The sequence below is a fragment of the Oryx dammah genome, unplaced genomic scaffold, assembly GCF_014754425.2.
Source record: "Oryx dammah isolate SB20612 unplaced genomic scaffold, SCBI_Odam_1.1 HiC_scaffold_4, whole genome shotgun sequence".
Lineage (NCBI taxonomy): Eukaryota > Metazoa > Chordata > Mammalia > Artiodactyla > Bovidae > Oryx > Oryx dammah.
The window spans coordinates 54850118-54869463 of NW_024070188.1; the positions used below are offsets into that span (position 1 = coordinate 54850118).

Consider the following 19346-nt stretch of genomic DNA (forward strand, 5'->3'; position numbering starts at 1 on the left):
GTATGTACCAGAACCAGGGCTTGCCACTGTAGATAATCTTTTCTCACTTATTCTTACAGTAAATTGATGAGAAGGATTATTCCTTCTAATACAGCTGATAAAATGATGCTGAGAGAAATTAAATAATTTGCTTAAGTCATCAGCCTAAGAGTCAGATCTGTGGTTCAAACTCTGGTTTGTTCAGATAAGCATTTGATAGAACATTTCATTATATGCTCACAAACAGGGCTGAAAACATAGGCCAAATAGTAATCAGTTAATGGCTTCAGTGGGTATGCTGCTGCTGCTGCTGCTGCTAAGTCACTTCAGTCGTGTCTGACTCTGCGACCCCATAGATGGCAGCCCACCAGGCTCCCCCGTCCCTGGGATTCTCCAGGCAAGAACACTGGAGTGGGTTGCCATTTCCTTCTCCAGTACATGAGAGTGAAAAGTGAAAGTGAAGTCGCTCAGTCGTGTCTAACTTCTAGCGACCCCATGGACTGCAGGCTACCAGGCTCCTCTGTCCATGGATTTTCCATGCAAGAGTACTGGAGTGGGGTGCCATTGGGTATAGAAGCTGCTAAACAGGATAACCTAGAATAAGCTCTAGAGATGTCTCCATTGATGAGGCATAGGATTTGTGTTTGACCCCGTCATGTTCAAAATCTTTATTAGTGATTTGGATGAAATCTATCAAATATTCAGATGATGTAAAGCTGGAAGTGTTACCTACAGTGTTGGATGCTGTCAGGAATCAAAAAGAGCCTGGCAGATAGAATTATGAGCCACAATTAAAAAGGTTAAATTAAGAGAGTAGGTTTTGAACTTAGGCTCACTTGTTTATTCATTCTTGAGGCATTTTTTAATAAGTATTACCATGTTCAGGCATAGTGGTGGGTTCTGGGAATATAAAGATGAGGAATGTGTGGGTATTGCCCATTTCTCTGAAATAGGGGTTCTTACTTTACAGATTCACTTGTATAAGATCAAGATCAAGGATGGAAGTATGTTAAATATATTTGTGAGATTTATAATCTCTATTTTAAGAGAAATTCTGACTAATCAGGGTTGTTAATTGTTTAGCTTAAAAAAAAAGATTTAGGAAGTAGTAATATTCTTAAGATATTTGAAGACTTTCCCTGGGAAATGGAAATTAGACTTAATCTGCATAGCTTCAGGAGGCAGAGCTTGGGTCACTAATTGAAATTAGAGTGAACTGTTTTCAATCAGCATAAGGAAAAGTTTTGTGAAAGTAAAAGTGTTAGTCACTCAGTCCTATCTGACTCTGTGACCCTATGGACTGTAACCCATCAGGCTCCTCTGTCCATGGAATTCTTCAGGCAAGAGTACTGGAATGGGTAGCCATTCCCTTCTCCAGGGAATCTTCCCAACCCAGGGATCAAACCCAGGTCTCTTCCACTGCAGGCACTCTTTACCTTCTGAGCCACCAGGGAGGATTTAATCTGCATAGCTTCGGAAGGCAGAACTTGGGTTACTAACTGAAAATTAGAATGAAACAAGTTTTCATGCGGCATAAGGAAAAACTATGTAGCTTATGGTTATACAAGATGAAAAGGGCTGCCTTTTGAGAATCCATGCATTTAATAATATGTCAAGGAGTGTGAAGAGGCATCCCTATAAAGAAAATGAGTAACTTCTCACCTTAGTTCAAAGACACCAAATATTAATACAATATTCTTTTGATTTAGTGGAAGGAATGAATACCCCCAGTTTTCCCATGTACAAAAAACAAATATGAATGCTATATATTGTAATCTACTATTGAAATGATACTAGCTTATATTAATCTCCAGATTATTAAACTTATCTTTAGGTATCTAACACATAAAGTTTTTTTCTAAAGATTAATTTCTGTACAAGAGAAATATTATGTCCTCTATTTCAAAGCAAATAGGAAAGTCGTATGAAAGATTGATGTCAAAAGTTTCAAAAATAGCATCATGACTTGTGTGCTGTGTTTGTGGGGCTAAGTGGGACATTTAATTCAGTTAACCAAATTTAGTATGTCAGCAACCCTGTGAAAGATTGACTGTCCAGAGAAAGTTCAAATATTTGCTTTCTCTGTGTAGAAATTATACAGAGTTGTAGGTATAAAAGAAGCAAACCATATTTTTAATATCTGTATTTTTAGTAATGATCAGCATTATTTTTTGTGTTGACTCACTTACCAGTGTTACAGTAGGCTACATAAATAATTTATTATGCAGGTTTTTTTTTTAACAAAGGCAAATGTTAACAATTATTGTTTAAGATTCCATGTATTTGGGGGCATCTGCTCATTTCTATAACTATAAAGTATGTTCTTAAAGCACTCCCCAGTTAACATTCTTTCATCATTTGGCAGCTTGCTGAATGATTTGAGACTGGAATTCACAGATAATTATTTTATCTTGGACCATTATCTCTCACCATGCTACTGTTAAATATGAAATGGCTATTTTCTTCCTAAAATACAGTGGCTCCTTGCGATAATTGAAAAAAAGAGGATTATGTTACTTAAACCAGTATCCAAATATGACAAATCCTCTTTCCCTGCTGGCCACCTTTAGACTTGAAACTTGACTTTTTTCATCTTAAGAAGCCTAACCAGTTTTCATCTATAATACCTAGGAAGTACCTTCATTTATACAGTCATTCAAAATAGTCATTGAATGTCAACATATTTCAGTCACTGTGTTGAACAAGAAGGAGAATTTAGCCCAGACTTCAGGCATCAGGGAATGTTTATCAGAGAAAGTGACAGTGAAAATGAGAGCTGAATAAATATGTGTTAGCCAAGTAAGAGGAGGAAAAACATCCCAGAACAAGATATTTGCATATGAAAACTCCCAGAGGTAAGAGGAAGCACTGCATAATTTGAGAATTTCAGATAGTCCCATATAGCTTTAGCATACAGTGTGAAGGTTACAGTGGCTAGATGGAAGACTGGAGAAGTAAGCAGAGGCTGAATTATAAAGGTCTTTCTTGCTATGCCAGAGAGATGATAGTGACCCCAAATTAAATGGGAAATACAGGAGTATTAGGAGATTTTGAAAGAGATGAGCTTAATTTTTGAGGTTTCTCATTCAAATACTTTTGTGTTATACAAGAAGATCTATCTAAGAAGCAATTAGAAACTTAAGTATGGAACTCATTAGAGATCGATATTAGGCAGAATATATAAAATTTAGAGTTTGGGACAGATAGATGATAGCTGCTATGCTATGCTACGTGCTGTCACATCAGTCGTGTCCGACTCTTTGTGACCCCATGGACTGTAGCCCACCAGGCTCCTCTGTCCATGAGATTATCCAGCAAGAGTACTGGAGCAGGTTGCCATTTCCTCTTCCAGGGGATCTTCCCAACTCAGGGATCGAACTTGCTTCTTTTATGTCTCTTGAATTGGCAGGCGGGTTCTTTACCACTGGCACCACCTGGGAAGCTAGGATAGCTGAAGTTCTAGTAATGGTTGAAATGACCAAGGTAGAAAATGTAGGAAAGAGAAAGAAAAGAAATGAGAGCCAAAGTTAGAAAGAACCAATCTTACTCAACAGAAAGAAGAAAAAAAAATCCATGAAGGAAGATAAAAAGGAGTAGCCATAGAGGGAGGAAATCAATCAGTACACTGTACTATTAGAGAAACCATTTTGTTGTTCAGTCACTAAGTCATGTCGAAATCTGTGACCCCATGCACTGAAGCACACCAGGCTTCCTGTCCTTCACTATTCCCAGAGTTTGCTCAAACTCATGTCCATTGAGTTGGTGATGCCATCCAACCATCTCATCCTCTAATCATCCCTTTTTCCTCTGGCCCTTAATCTTTCCCAGCATTAGAGCCTTTTCCAATGAGTGAGCTCTTCACATCAAATGGCCAGAGTATTGGACATTCAGCATCAGTCCTTCCAATGAATATTCAGGGTTGATTTCCTTTAGGATTGACTGGTTTGATCTCTTTGCAGTCCAGGGAACTCTCAAGAGTCCTCTCCAAAACCACAGTTCGAAAGCATCAATTCTTTGGCATTCAGCCTTCTTTATGGTTCACCTCTCACAGCTGTACATGACTACTGGAAAAATCATAGCTTTGACAATGTGGACCTTTGTCAGCAAAGTGATATCTCTACTTTTTTAATATGCGTCGAGATTTGCCATAGCTTTTTTCCCAGGAGCAAGCATCTTTTAATTTCGCTGCTGCAGTCACCGTTCACAGTGATTTTGGAGCCCAAGAAAATAAAGCCTGCCACTATCTTCACTTTTTTCCCCATCTATTTGCCATGAGGTGATGGGACTGGATGCCATGATCTTAGTTTTTTGAATGTTGAGTTGTAAGCCAGCTTTTTCATTCTCCTCTTTCACCTTCATCAAGAGGCTCTTTAGTTCCTCTTCACTGGTTCCTCTGCCTCTTCTAAATCCAGCTTGTACATTTAGAAGTTCTTGGTTCGTGTACTGTTGTAGAAAGAGAAAATTTCAACCTAATGATGACCAGAAATATCAGCTGCTGCAGATGGTTCATATATCATGAAGACAGATTATTGTCAGTAAATTTTGATTTAGCAAGAAAGATCATATATATGAGCCTGGACATATGTTTCAGTGGTGAAATCAGAAGCCTGTTTGGGGTCAGAGGGGAAGTAAATTAGGAGTTTAGGGTTAATATATACATGCTACTATATATAAAATAAAATAAACATGGACCTACTATATAGCACAGGAAACTCTACTCAATATCTTGTAATATTCAATAATGGAAAAGAATCTGAAAAAGAATGTGTGTGTGTGTGTGTGTGTGTGTGTGTGTGTGTGTGTGTGTGTTTAAAACCTGTTTAAAGAATGAAGAGGTGAAAAAGAGATGAAGATGTAGAGACCAGCAATGTGAATAGTGTTTTTAATAAACCTGTCAAAGATAAGATGGAAGTTGTCCAGAAACATGAGATCCCAGAGATTTTTTTTTTTTTAATATTAAAGGCTTAACCAATTTCAACTGTCAGTGGAAGTAAGCCATCAAAGAAGGAGAAAATGCAGATGCTGGAGGTAATAGGAGACAAAGAAGGCCTTTTTTCTAAATGAGAGTTTAGGAGGAGAGCAGCTTTAGACAAAGAACAATGCACCACTTCTTGTGGACAGAACTAAACATTGAAAGGAAGGAGAGTGAGGCAGAAAAGATGGTCTGTTGTTTGGCAGGAAGATGAGGGAACACCAAATGAGAACTTCCTTTTCCCTGAAAATAAGAAGCTAACATCTGCTGAGAGAGAGCTGGAGAAATAGAAGATTTGATATTTGTATCCTGTTAGAAAAGTAGATCAATTTAACAGTGAATTATAAAATCTTATTTGTAACACAATGTATTTTCAACATAACACCAAAAAATGAAACAATAGACGGGGTTCCAAAATTCACTGTGATAATGCCATGGTTTCACCCTGGAGAATAGCATAAACTCTGAAAAAGAGTCAGAGGAAGTGACTTAAGTTATTGTTTGTGGTGAAACAATATTCTAAAACTGTTCTCATTTTCTTTTGGAAATGTCTTAAAACATATTACCCAAATACCTCTTATTATGCAAACATAAAAAGAAAATACTGACTTGAGATCCCTGGTTTCAGATTGGGTCCTCTCTGTCTACAGAGAACAATCAACAGTTGGCAAGAATTAGATGAATAACATTCTTAATCTGAAAACAAGGCTGACTTTTCTTTCTTTCTTTTTTTTTTTTTTTTTGGATAATTGTTTTCTCTTAAGATATTTATGCTTTCCACCTTGGTTTGGTTTCAAAAAGCCCACTGATGGTCAGGCACCAAGACCTTAGGATTTTTAGTACTTTTTAAACACCTTGTAGAGAAGAAACATAAATAGCCAGATGATACAATAAATTTTAGAAATTTGTGAAGTCTATTCCCCAGATTAAAATAAGAGGAAAATTAATTCAGAGAGACTGATGTAAGGAAAAGAGAACAGAAACTCTTGCCATTATTGCTACAGCAGCCCAGTATTAACCTCTCAAATGAAAGAGCTTCTTTAAAAAAATATGTACATATACACAATGAAATATTACTCAGCCATAAAAAGGAACGCATTTGAGTCAGTATTAATGAGGTAGATGAACCTAGAGCCTATTATACAGAGTGAAGTAAGTCAGAGAGAGAAAGATAAATATCATATACTAACACATATATGTGGAATCTAGAAAAGTGGTTCTGATTAATTTGTTTGCAAGGCAGCAATGGACAAACAGACATACAGAACAGACTTATGGACATAGGGAGAGGGAAAGGGAGAGTGAGATATATAGAGAGAATAACATGGAAACTTACATTACCGTATGTAAAATAGATAGCCAATGGGAATTTGCTGTATGTCTCAGGGAATGCAAACAGGGGCTCTGTAACATTCTAGAGGGGAAGGAGATGGGAGGGAGGTTCAAGTGGGAGGGGACATATGTACACCTATGGCTGACTCATGTTGAGGTTTGATGGAAAACAACAGACTTCTGTAAAGCAATTATCCTTCAATTAAAAAATAAAATTTAAAATATGTGTAGGGTTAATAACTGAGTTCTGTCAATGGGGTGTGTGTATGTGTGTGTGTGTGTATGTGTGTTCACAGGAGTGCACAAACTCATAGGTGGGGAGCTCTATGATAAATTACATTCTGTCATTACTTTAAAAACAAATTCCTCTTCCTTTACAGAATTGTCAACATCACACTGCTGGTGACTTTTGTGAACGATGTGCTCTTGGTTATTATGGCATTGTCAAGGGATTGCCAAATGACTGTCAGCAATGTGCTTGTCCTCTAATTTCTTCCAGCAACAAGTAAGAATGAGAAATATTACCATATTTCCCAATCAGTAACACCATCTGTGTAGCACATGGACTTTTCTGTGATTTAGCTATTTTTTTCATGTAGACAAAAATCTCAATTTAAGATAGATTTTTTTAAACAATATAAAAACATGACAAAAGTGAGCACTTAATACTCTATGGTTCCTTTTTCCTTGAAAACTCTGTCCCAGGTATATAATGCTTATTAATTAAAATGTAAATACCAATGTTAACGTATACTTATGAAATAAATGATTTATGTACAAATGTGTATAATCTTATAAGTTTTTAGAAAGACCTAGCATTTTCATATAATTCTGCAATAACTTCAGCTATGAGGGATTGTTTGATGCATATTATATAAATTTTATAGCTGTTTCCATTCATTTTCTGTGTTTAATTCATGACTGATAAGAATTATCAGGCAGATAATTGAAAAATACTGTGGTTACAGCAAGATGACTTATTGTTATGCTCCAAAATAAGTCAGTATCTCCCAGAATCACAGCCCCCTTTCTGTTAAGATAATCCAAGCTTGGTACCATGGAAACACAGCCATAAGGGGAAACAAATGCAGGCGTATTTTATTTCAGTGCTGTCAGAACATTCTGCATTGGTTTATGTATTGATGAAAACCCCTAGGTGTTTTCACTTACCTTTTTGCTAAGACAGTCTGCACTTTCTTCTAAATGATTTATAGAATTCAATCTCTACATGGTAGGCTAATTTTTTCTCTAAAAATCTGCTTTTGAAGGAATATACTGTATTTTGTTCAAAATTAGAATCCTAGACACCTTATCTTTAGTATATAAGAACCATAAAGCAACTCAGATGAAGAGATAGTTCTACCTATTTCAAGGTGTTTTTTTTTTTTTTTTTTTCCCATCTTTGGCTTTGTTTACTCTTCCCCGGTGGCTCAGAGGTTAAAGTGTCTGCCTGGAATGAGGGAGACCCGGGTTCGATCCCTGGGTTGGGAAGATCCCCTGGAGAAGGAAATGGCAACCCACTCCAGTACTCTTGCCTGGAGAATCCCATGGAGGAAGGAGCCTGGTAGGCTACTAGTCCATGGGGTCACAAAGAGTCAGACACGACTGGGTGACTTCACTTTCACTTTCACATTTTGAAAATATTTTCATGTAATTATCTCCCTTTCCTCTGCAAGCATCCCTTTTTAGTTGAACAGAGCATAAGTCTTGCATAGGATATCAAATGTGAATTTTTAGATAAATGGTGTATTGATGAGGATAAAATACATGATCTTATAATTCATTGAGCAAAAGTGGTTGGTGTGTGAAATATATTATTTTCATCCTCCTTTCCCTAATGTACCTCTGATGAACTGATCTGAACAAGAGAAATGTATTTATTTTATGGTTTATTAAAGTGGGAATTAATAATTAATTGATAATTTACTGTAGGGTGAACTATAACAAAAGCTATAGGATATATAAAAAAGAAGCAGAACATCTCTTGGAGAGGCACACAGTTAAATGGGTGTCTTCAGAGAGATAGACTTAGATTTAAAGGAAATTTGAAGGCACAAAGTACCACACTTGATTTTGGAAACTTAAAGAATATATTAAAATTAATAATATTAATAATAAATTTTTGGCTTCCTAGGTGGCTCAGTGATAAAGAATCCACCTGCCAATGAAGGAGCCACAGGAGATACAGGTTCTATCCCTGGGTAGGGAAGATTCCCTGGAGGAGGAAATGGCAACCCACTCCAGTATTCTTGCCTGGAGAATCCCATGGACAGAAGAGCCTGGCAGGCTACAGTTCATGAGGTCACAAAAAGACACAACTGAGCATGCATAATAAATTTTAAATTTATTTAAATTATTAAATTTACAACAGATTGAAGAGTTTTTACTGTCAGAGATGGTAGAAAATTTACAGAGTAAAAGCTTAGAAGCAGGAAACACAAATCACGTTTAAGAACCAGTAAGAGTTTGGAGCATGGGTTCAAATAGAATTTTATAATTACAGATGAATGAATAAGAGAATGGAGGCCATACTGTAGAAATCCTTGAATACCAGTCTAAGAAATTGCTATTTAATTTTCTATGTAATGAGGAAACACTACAAATTTTATTTAAAATAAAAAATTAATGTGATCAGAGCCCCAATTTAGGAAGACTATTATGATGGAATTGAGTATAATGAACTGAAACAGGAAAATAAGAAAAGCAAAGAGATGAATTAAAAAGCTATTGCACTAGCTTAGGCAAAAGATAATTAGAACCTAAAAAAAGGTAATAGCAACAAAAATAGAGACAAAGGGATGGATGTGAGGAAAACACAAGAAGATAGATTGTTGAATGTGACTCTATAGAACTGATAACTAATTAGATATGACAGGTTTGGCAAGGCAGGAGTTAAAGCCAGGGCTCTGTAGCCAAATTGAGCTCCAATGGTAGTCATTAACAGAAATAGGGAAACCGGAAATTGTTAGAAATTGTTAGAAAATCTTACTAATTTTCATGCAGAAAGATTTCCTGTCTTATTTCCTTACACAAGATCACATTATTTTGTATTTAAAGTAAAATGTAGTTTGAAATCCATATGTAAATTATAAAAGACAGTCTTTATTTTAAGTGAAACATCTATTCACACTTAATGCATTGAAATGCCAATGGCAATTTGAGATAAGTTATAAAAAAATTAAATTGCTTTTGTGTCCCCATTTTCTTTAACCTGAAAGATAGTCAATAATACTTATTCTACTGTCTGACAAATATGCAGGAATCTCATTATGTTTTTATTTTAATTCATGAAAAAGAGCACCATTTTTCTGGATGTTTGATATTTTCGTGACTGTCATATAATTATTAAAACTTCACAGTTTTAACATGGTCAGTGTCATGCATTGTTAATCCATCAAGAAACAACCATCTTTATTTGTTAACTATTATTAGTAATATTTAGTTGTGATATCCTACCCTTGAATGTTGTTCAATCATTAAGTCATGTCTGACTCATTGCAACCCCATGGACTATACCTGCCAAGCCCCTCTGTTCAAGGGATTTTTCCAGACAAGAATACTGGAGTTGAATTGCCATTTCCTTCTCTAGAGGATCTTCCTGACCCAGGGATCAAACTCGCATCTTTTTGCAGGCAGAATCTTTACCACAGAGGCACCAGGGAAGCCCATTACCCTTGGATAGGAACTTAGAGTTACAAATATGACATTTGTAACCATCAAAAAACAGTTCCAATCATCTAGATATTAGATAGAATTGCTTAAATTTATAAAAATAAATAAGTCAAATGATTTTTTTCAATCTTTTTTTTTTTTTTCTGATTCAGTTTCAGCCCATCTTGTATCATGGAGGGCCTGGATGGTTACCGCTGCACAGCTTGCCCACGGGGATATGAAGGAAAGTACTGTGAAAGGTACGAACAGTTATGAGACATAGAGAGCAATGATGCATAGAGATCATATAACAAAGGATCATAGTGGAAACGTATTCATTATTTTTATAATGTCATTTTCATGTTCTCTCATAGTTTATAAGCTTTCAAAAGTATTTTTCTATCTTTAGAGTTTATCCAAAGAAAGTTTATATTTTAGCACATATATATATATATGTGTATATATATATACATACACACCATAATATAGATTAGAAGGGAGAAAAAGAGCATTTTACAAGAACAAATAAATCAATTTCAAAATGTTTTGTGTAGTTAATGATAACAAAAGGCTGGTGATACATAATTCTAATTTTAGTTCATTGGGAAATATTGGTGGGCACTTACTGCATGCACGTTACTATTCTGAGAACTCTGGCACTACATCAGCAAGTATATACATAATTCAGAATATAAATTGTATCAAGCATTCTTAATTAGCACAGTCCAAATATTAAAGTGTTAATTGGTTCTCCTTTTCAACATACATACAAAAAATATTATTTAAAGGCTTCCTCTCACGATATTTTTTACAAATTCTAATAATGCATGTATTTAGTTATCAGTTGAGCTATTTCAAATCCTAAAGATTGATGCTGTGAAAGTGCTGCATTCAATATGCCAGCAAATTTGGAAAACTGCAGTGGCAACAAGACTGGAAAAAGTCAGTTTTCATTCCAATCCCAAAGAAAGGCAATGCCAAAGAATGCTCAAATTATCACACTATTAAACCCATCTCACACACTAGTAAAGTAATGTTCAAAATTATCCAACCCAGGCTTCAACAAAACATGAACTGTGAACGTCCAGATGTCCAAGCTGATTTTAGAAAAGGCAGAGGAACCAGAGATCAAATTGCCAACATCCACTGGATCATTGAAAACACAAGAGAGTTCCTGAAAAACATCTATTTCTGCTTTATTGACTATGCCAAAGCCTTTACTGTGTGGATCACAAGAAACTGTGGAAAATTCTGAAAGAGATGGGAATGCCAGACCACCTGACCTGCCTCTTGAGAAACCTATATGCAGGTCAGGAAGCAAGAGTTAGAACTGGACATGGAACAACAGACTGGCTCCAAATAGGAAAAGGAGTACGTCAAGTCTGTATATTGTCACCCTGCTTATTTAACTTCTATGCAGAGTACATCATGAGAAACGCTGGGCTGGAAGAAACACAAGCTGGAATCAAGATTGCTGGGAGAAATACCAATAACCTCAGATATGCAGATGACACCTACTTATGGCAGAAAGTGAAGAAGAACTAAAGAGCCTCTTGATGAAAGTGAAAGGTAAAGCACAACATTCAGAAAACAAAGATCATGGCCTCTGATCCCATCACTTCATGTAAAATAGATGGGGAAACAGTGGAAACACTGGCAAACTTTATATTTCTTGGCTCCAAATCACTCCAGATGATGATTGCAACCATGAAATTAAAAGATGCTTACTCCTTGGAAGAAAAGTTATGATCAACCTAGACAGCATATTAAAAAGCAGAGACATTATTTTGCTAACAAAGGTCCATCTAGTCAAAGCTGTGGTTTTTCCATTAGTCATGTATGGATGTGAGAGTTGGACTTTAAACAAAACTGAGCACCAAAGAATTGATTCTTTTGATCTGTGTTGTTGGAATAGACCTTTGGGAGTCCTTTTCACTGCAGATGGTGACTGCAGCCATGAAATTAAAACACGCTTACTCCTTGGAAGAAAAGTTATGACCAACCTAGATAGCATATTCAAAAGCAAAGACATTACTTTGCTGACTAAGGTCCATCTAGTCAAGGCTATGGTTTTTCCAGTGGTCATGTATGGATGTGAGAGTTGGACTGTGAAGAAGGCTTTGTGCCGAAGAATTGATGCTTTTGAACTGTGGTGTTGGAGAAGACTCTTGAGTGTCCCTTGGACTGCAAGGAGATCCAACCAGTCCATCCTAAAAGAGATCACCCCTGAGATTTCATTGGAAGGAATGATGCTGAAGCTGAAACTCCAGTACTTTGGCCACCTTATGCAAAGAGTTGAGTCATTGGAAAAGACTCTGATGCTGGGAGGGATTGGGGGCAGGAGAAGAAGGGAACGACAGAGGATGAGATGGCTGGATGGCATCACTGACTTGACGGATGTGAGTCTGAGTGAACTCCGGGAGTTGGTGATGGACAGGGAGGCCTGGCGTGCTGTGATTCATGGGGTTGCAAAGAGTCAGACAGAACTGAGCGACTGAACTGAACTGAACTGAACTGTAATACAAATGGCAAGTTAAGAAACACAGTTCTACATCAAACAACTCCTGATTCCAGGGAAAATTAATAGAAAAAGAGCTCACCCAAAAATCTCAATACCTACACTGAAACCGAGCTCCACCCAAGATCCAACAAGTTCCAGGGCAAGACATAACAACAGTAATTCTCCAGCAAAGCAGGAACACAGCCCTGAGCATTAAAAGACAGGCTACCCAAAGCAATGCCAAACCCATAGACACCCAACTCACTACTGGACACTTCATTGCACTCCAGAGAGAAGGGCTCCACCCACCAGAACAAAGACTTAAGATCCTCTGACCAGAAAACCTTGACAAGCCCCTAGTCCAAACCCACCCACAGGGATCAGGCTTCACAATAAAGAGGAACCACAAACTTCCAGGCTACAAAAGGGCACTCCAAACACAGCAATCTAAACAAAATGAAAAGGCAGAGAAATATTCAACAGATAAAGGACTATGATAAATGCCCACCAAACCAAACAAAAGAAGGGGATATAAAGAGTCTTCCTGAAAAAGAATTCAGAATAATGAAAGTACAGATGATCCAAAATATTGAAAACAAAATGGAGTTACAGATAAATAGACTAGAGACAAGGATTGAGAAGATGCAAGAAATGTTTAGCAAGGACCTAGAAGAAATAAAGAGTCAATCAATAATAATATAATAACTGATATCAAAAGCACTCTGGAGGGAACCAACAGTAGAATAAATGAGGCAGAAAAAAGGATAAGTGAGGTAAAAGATAGAAAGATGGAAATAAATGAAGCAGAGACAAAAAAAGAAAAAAACATTAAAAGAAATGAAAACAACCTCAGAGACCTCTGGGTCAATGTTAAACACCCCAACAAATGAATCATAGGTGTCCCAGAAGAAGACAAAAAGAAAGAGCATGAGAAAATACTTGAGGAGATAATAGTTGAAACCTTCCCTAAAATGGGGCAGGAAATAGCCAACCAAGTCCAAGAAACCAGAGAGTCCCAAACAAGATAAACCCAAGGCAAAACACTTCAAGACACATCTTAATCAAACTAACAAATATCAAACACAAAGAGCAAATATTAAAAGCAGCATGAGAAAAGCAACAAATTATACACAAGGGGATCCCCATAAGGATAACAGCTGATCTTTCAAAAGAAACTCTTCAGGCCATAAGGGAATGGCAGGACATACTTTAAGTGATAAAAGAGAAAAACCTACAACCCAGATTACTGTACTTAGTAAGGATCTCATTCAGACATGAAGGAGAAATCAAAAGCTTTATAGACAAGCAAAAGCTGAGAGAATTCAACACCACCAAACCAGCTCTTCAACACATGCTAAAGGATCTTCTTTAGACAGGAAGCACAGAAAAGATTATAAACTCGAACCCAAAACAACAAAGTAAATGGCAATGGAATCATACTTACCAGTAATTACCTTAAATGTAAATGGGTTGAATGCCCCAACCGAAAGACAAAGACTGGCTGAATGGATACAAAAACAAGACCCCTATACAATAGACCACCTCAAACCAAGGGACACATACAGACTGAAAGTGAAGGGCTGGAAATTGATATTTCATGCAAATAGAGACCAAAAGAAAGCAGGAGTAGAAATACTCATTTCAGATAAAATAGACTTTGAAATAAAGGCCGTGAAAAGAGACAGAGGACACTACATAATGATCAAAGAATCGATCCAAGAAGAAGATATAAAAATTATAAATATATATGCACCCAACATAGGAGTCAATACGTAAGGCAAATGTTAACAAATGTTAAAGGGGAAATTAACAGTAACACAATTATGGTGGCAAACCTTAATACCCCACTCACACCTATGGATAGATCAACCAAACAGAAAATTAGCAAGGAAACACAAGCTTTAAATGATACCAGTTAGCCATAATTGATATCTATAGGACATTTCATCCGAAAACAAAGAATTTCACCTTTTTCTCAATGCACACAGAACACTCTCCAGGATAAATCACATCCTGGGACATAAATCTAGCCTTGGTAAATTCAAAAAAATTGAAATCATTTCAAGTATCATTTCTGATCACAATGCAGTAAGATTAGATGTCAACTACAGGAAAAAATACTATTAAAAATACAAACAGATGGAGGCTAAACAACACACTTCTGAATAACAGATCACAAAAAGAAATCAAAATATGCATAGAAACAAATGAAAATGAAAACATGACAACCCCAAAACTATGGAATTCAGTAAAAGCAGTGCTAAGAGGAAGGTTCATAGCAATACAAGCTTACCTCAATAAGCAAGGGGAAAATCAAATAAATAACCTAACTTTACACCTAAAGCAACTAGAAAAAAGGAGAAATGAAGAAACCCAGGGTTAGTAGAAGGAAAGAAATCTAAAAAATCACAGCAGAAATATATGAAAAAGAAACAAAGGAAACTATAGCAAGAATCAAGAAAACTAAAAGCTGGTTCTTTCAGAAGATATATAAAATAGACAAACCATTAACCAGATTTATCAAGAGAAAAAAGGAAGAAGAATCAAATCAACAAAATTGGAAATGAATATGGAGAAATCACAGAAGACAACACAGAAATACAAAGGATCTTAAGACTACTATCAGCAATGATGTGCCAATAAGATGGACAACTTGGAAGAAATGGATGAATTCTTAGAAAAGTATAACCTTCCAAAACTGAACCAGGAAGAAATAGAAAATCTTAACAGACTCATCATAAGCATGGAAATTGAAACTGTAATCAAAAACCTTCCAACAAACAAAAGCCCAGGACCAGATGACTTCACAGTTGAATTCTACCAAAAATTTAGAGAAGAGCTAACATCAATCCTACTCAAACTCTTTCTGAAAATTGCAGAGGAGAGTAAACTCCCAAACTTATTTTATGAGGCCATCATCACCCTAATACCAAAACCAGACAAAGGTGCCACAGAAAAAGAAAACTACAGGCCAATATCACTGATGAACATAGATGCAAAAAATCCTCAACAAAATTATAGCAAACAGAATCCAACAGCATATTAAAAAGATCATACATCATGACCAAGTGGGCTTAATCCCAGAGATGCAAGGATTCTTCTTTGCAAATCAATCAATGTATACACCACATTAACAAACTGAAAGATAAAAACTATATGATTATCTCAAGAGATGCATAGAAAGCCTTTGACAAAATTCAACCCCCATTTATGATAAAAAAAAAAACCTCTTCAGAAAGCAAGCATAGAAGGAACATCAATTCAGTTCAGTTCAGTCTCTTAGTCGTGTCCGACTCTTTGTGACCCCATGAATCGCAGCACACCAGGCCTCCCTATCCATCACCAACTCACGGAGTTCACTCAGAGTCATGTCCATCAAGTCAGTGATGCCATCAGCCATCTCATCCTCTGTTGTCCCCTTCTTCTCCTGCCCCCAATCCCTCCCAGCATCAAAGTCTTTTCCAATGACTCAACTCTTCGCATGAGGTGGCCAAAGTACTGGAGTTTCAGCTTCAGCATCATTCCCTCCAAAGAACACCCAGGGCTGATCTCCTTCAGAATGGACTGGTTGGATCTCCTTGCAGTCCAAGGTACACTCAAGAGTCTTCTCCAACACCACAGTTCAAAAGCATCAATTCTTCGGCACTCAGCCTTCTTCACAGTCCAACTCTCACATCCGTACATGACCACTGGAAAAACCATAGCCTTGACTAGATGGACCTTTGTTGGCAAGGTAATGTCTCTGCTTTTCAATATGCTATCTAGGTTAGTCATAACTTTTCTTCCAAGGAGTAAGCGTCTTTTAATTTCATGGCTGCAATCACCATCTGCAGTGATTTTGGAGCCCCCAAAATTAAAGTCTGACACTGTTTCCACTGTTTCCCCATCTATTTCCCATGAAGTGATGGGACCAGATGCCATGATCTTAGTTTTCTGAATGTTGAGCTTTAAGCCAACTTTTTCACTCTCCACTTTCACTTTCATCAAGAGGCTTTTCAACACAGTAAAAGCCATACATGATAAACACACAGCAAACATTATCCTTAATGGCAAAAAATTGAAAACATTTCCCCTAAAGTCAGGAACAAGAAAAGGATGCCCACTTTCACCACTACTATTCAACATAGCTTTGGAAGTTTTAGACACAGCAATCAGAGCAGAAAAAGAAATAAAGGAATCCAGATTGGAAAAGAAGTAAAACTCTCACTGTTTGCAGATGACTTGATCCTCTACATATAAAACCCTAAATACACCACCAGAAAATTACTAGAGCTAATCAATGAATATAGTAAACTTGCAGGATGTAAAATAAATACACAGAAGTCCCATACATTCCTATACACTAACAACGAGAAAGCAGAAAGAGAATTTAAGGAAACAATCTCATTCACCATTGTGACAAAAAGAATAAAATACTTAGGAATAAATCTACCTAAAGAAACAAAAGACCTATATATAGAAAACTATAAAACACTGATGAAAGAAATCAAAGATGACACAAATTGATGGAGAAATATACCATGTTCATGGATCAGAAGAACTGATATAGTGAAAATGAGCATACTACCCAAAGCAATCTGTAGATTCAGTGGAATCCCTATCAAGCTACCAATGGTATTTTTCATAGAACTAGAACAAATAATTTCACAATTTGTATGGAAATACAAAAAAACCTCAAATCACCAAAGCAATCTTGAGAAAGAAGAATGGAACTATAGGAATCAACCTGCCTGACTTCAGACGACACTACAAAGCTGCAGCCCTCCAAACAGTATGGTACTGGCACAAAGACAGAGATATAGGCCAATGGAACAAAATAGAAAGCCCAGAGATAAATTTACACACCTATGGACACCTTGTCTTTGACAAAGGAGGCAAAAATATACAATGGATAAAAGACAATCCCTTTAACAAGTAGTGCTGGGAAAACTGGTCAACCACCTGTAAATGAATGAAACTAGAACACTTTATGACACTGCACACAAAAATAAACTCAAAATGGATTAAAAATCTAAATGTAAGACTAGAAACTATAAAACTCCTAGGGTAAAACATAGGCAGAACACTCTCTGACATAAATTACAGCAAGATCCTCTATGACCCACCTTCCAGAGTAATGGAAATAAAAGCAAAAATAAACAAATGGGGCCTAATAAGACCCCTTAAAATCTTTTGCACAGTGAACAAAACTATAAGCAAGGTGAAAAGACAGCTTTCAGAATGGAAGAAAATAATAGCAAATGAAGCAACTGACAAAGAATTAATCTCAAAAATATACAAGCAGCTCATGAAGCTCAATACCAGAAAAATAAATGACCCAATCAAAAACTGGGCCAAAGGACTGAAGACATTTCTCCAAAGAAGACATACAGTTGGCTAACAAACACATGAAAAGATGCTCAACATCACTCATTGTCAGAGAAATACAAATCAAAACCACAATGAGGTACCATCCCACACCAGTCAGAGTGGCTGCTATCCAAAAGTCTACAAACAATAAATGCTGGAGAGGGTGTGGAGAAAAGGAAACCCTCTTACACTGTCGGTGGGAATGCAAACTAGGACAGCCAGTATGCAGAACAGTGTAGAGATTCTTTAAAAAACTGGAAATAGAGCTGCCTTATGACCCAGCAATCCCACTGCTGGGCATACACACCAAGGAAACCAGAATTGAAAGAGACACGTGTACCCCATTGTTCATCGCAGCACTGTTTACAATAGCTAGGACATGGAAGCAACCTAGATGTCCATCTGCAGACGAACTGATAAGAAAGTTGTGGTACATATACACAGTGTAATGTTACTCAGCTATTAAAAAGAACTCATTTGAGTCAGTTCTAATGAGGTCGATGAAACTGGAGCCTATTATACACAGTGAAGTAAATCATAAAGAAAAACACCAATACAGGATATTAATGCATTTATATGGAATTTAGAGAGATGGTAACAATGACCCTATATACAAGACAACAGAAAAGACACAGATATAAAGAACAGATTTTGGACTCTGTGGGAGGTGTAGATGGGATGATTTGAGAGAATAGCATTGAAACATGTATATTACCATATGTGAAATAGATCACTAGTCCAAGTTTGATGCACGAAACAGGGCACTCAAAGTCAGTGCACTGGGACAACCCAGAGGGATGGGATGGGGAGGGAGGAAGGAGGAGGGTTCGGGACTGGGGGATACATGTATACCTGTGGCTGATTAATGTCAATGTATGGTAAAAACCACCACAATATTATAAAGTAATTAGCCTCCATTTAAAATAAATTAATTTTTAAAAAAGAAAAGAAATAAAGGTTAAGTGGGGAAAAGAAACAGTTCTAGACTGTCTAGAAAGAGTGTAATTTATATTTTCTGGATTCATTATTTTGTATAAGGTCAGTACTATCTTGGATACTCAAACTTATCACCACCATTTTAGTATGTTTTATTATTCATAAAGTAACAGAGAGCAACTAATATTAGCTATTAACTTTAAACACATGGCAATTGTAGCATAAATGATAGCAATATAAAGTTTTATAAAGAATCGTGGACATAACTGAGCTCCAGACTTTTCTGGGTCCCACTTTTGTCGTGTATAATATCAGAATAGTTCTTTTCTTTTTATTTTTTCACGTTGTACCTACTTTACAATGACATTGTGAAGATCACATATGTAGAGGATGCCCTATCTGAGAACCTACGTAGTCTCCTCTCCCATAAGAGAGGCAAAAAGCCCTGAGATTTACCCCAACCCCTTTCTCTAGTGGTCCAGTAACTCACTAGTGTGTGAGTACAAAAGTCCAGCTCCCTTCCCCCAAAGCTGAAAAAATCTTGAGATGTTATTTATGCTCCAGAGCTTTCCCTGGATTGGGCTAAGACTGGAACTTACCTGGAATCCCTTTCTTCTCCCTTTCTTG

The 19346-nt window shown here is 36.7% G+C and overlaps 1 protein-coding gene across 2 annotated transcripts in view; it reads left to right on the forward strand.

Annotated features, from left to right (window-relative positions):
* The window catches only part of LAMA2 (laminin subunit alpha 2), a 676446-nt gene that overhangs the window by 467598 nt on the left and 189502 nt on the right, over window positions 1-19346 (forward strand). For both annotated transcript variants that reach the window (XM_040238873.1, XM_040238874.1), the window contains exons 30-31: window positions 6664-6788; window positions 10108-10194. In XM_040238873.1, the coding sequence (XP_040094807.1) occupies window positions 6664-6788; window positions 10108-10194 (212 nt within the window). The remainder of the gene's footprint in view (window positions 1-6663; window positions 6789-10107; window positions 10195-19346) is intronic.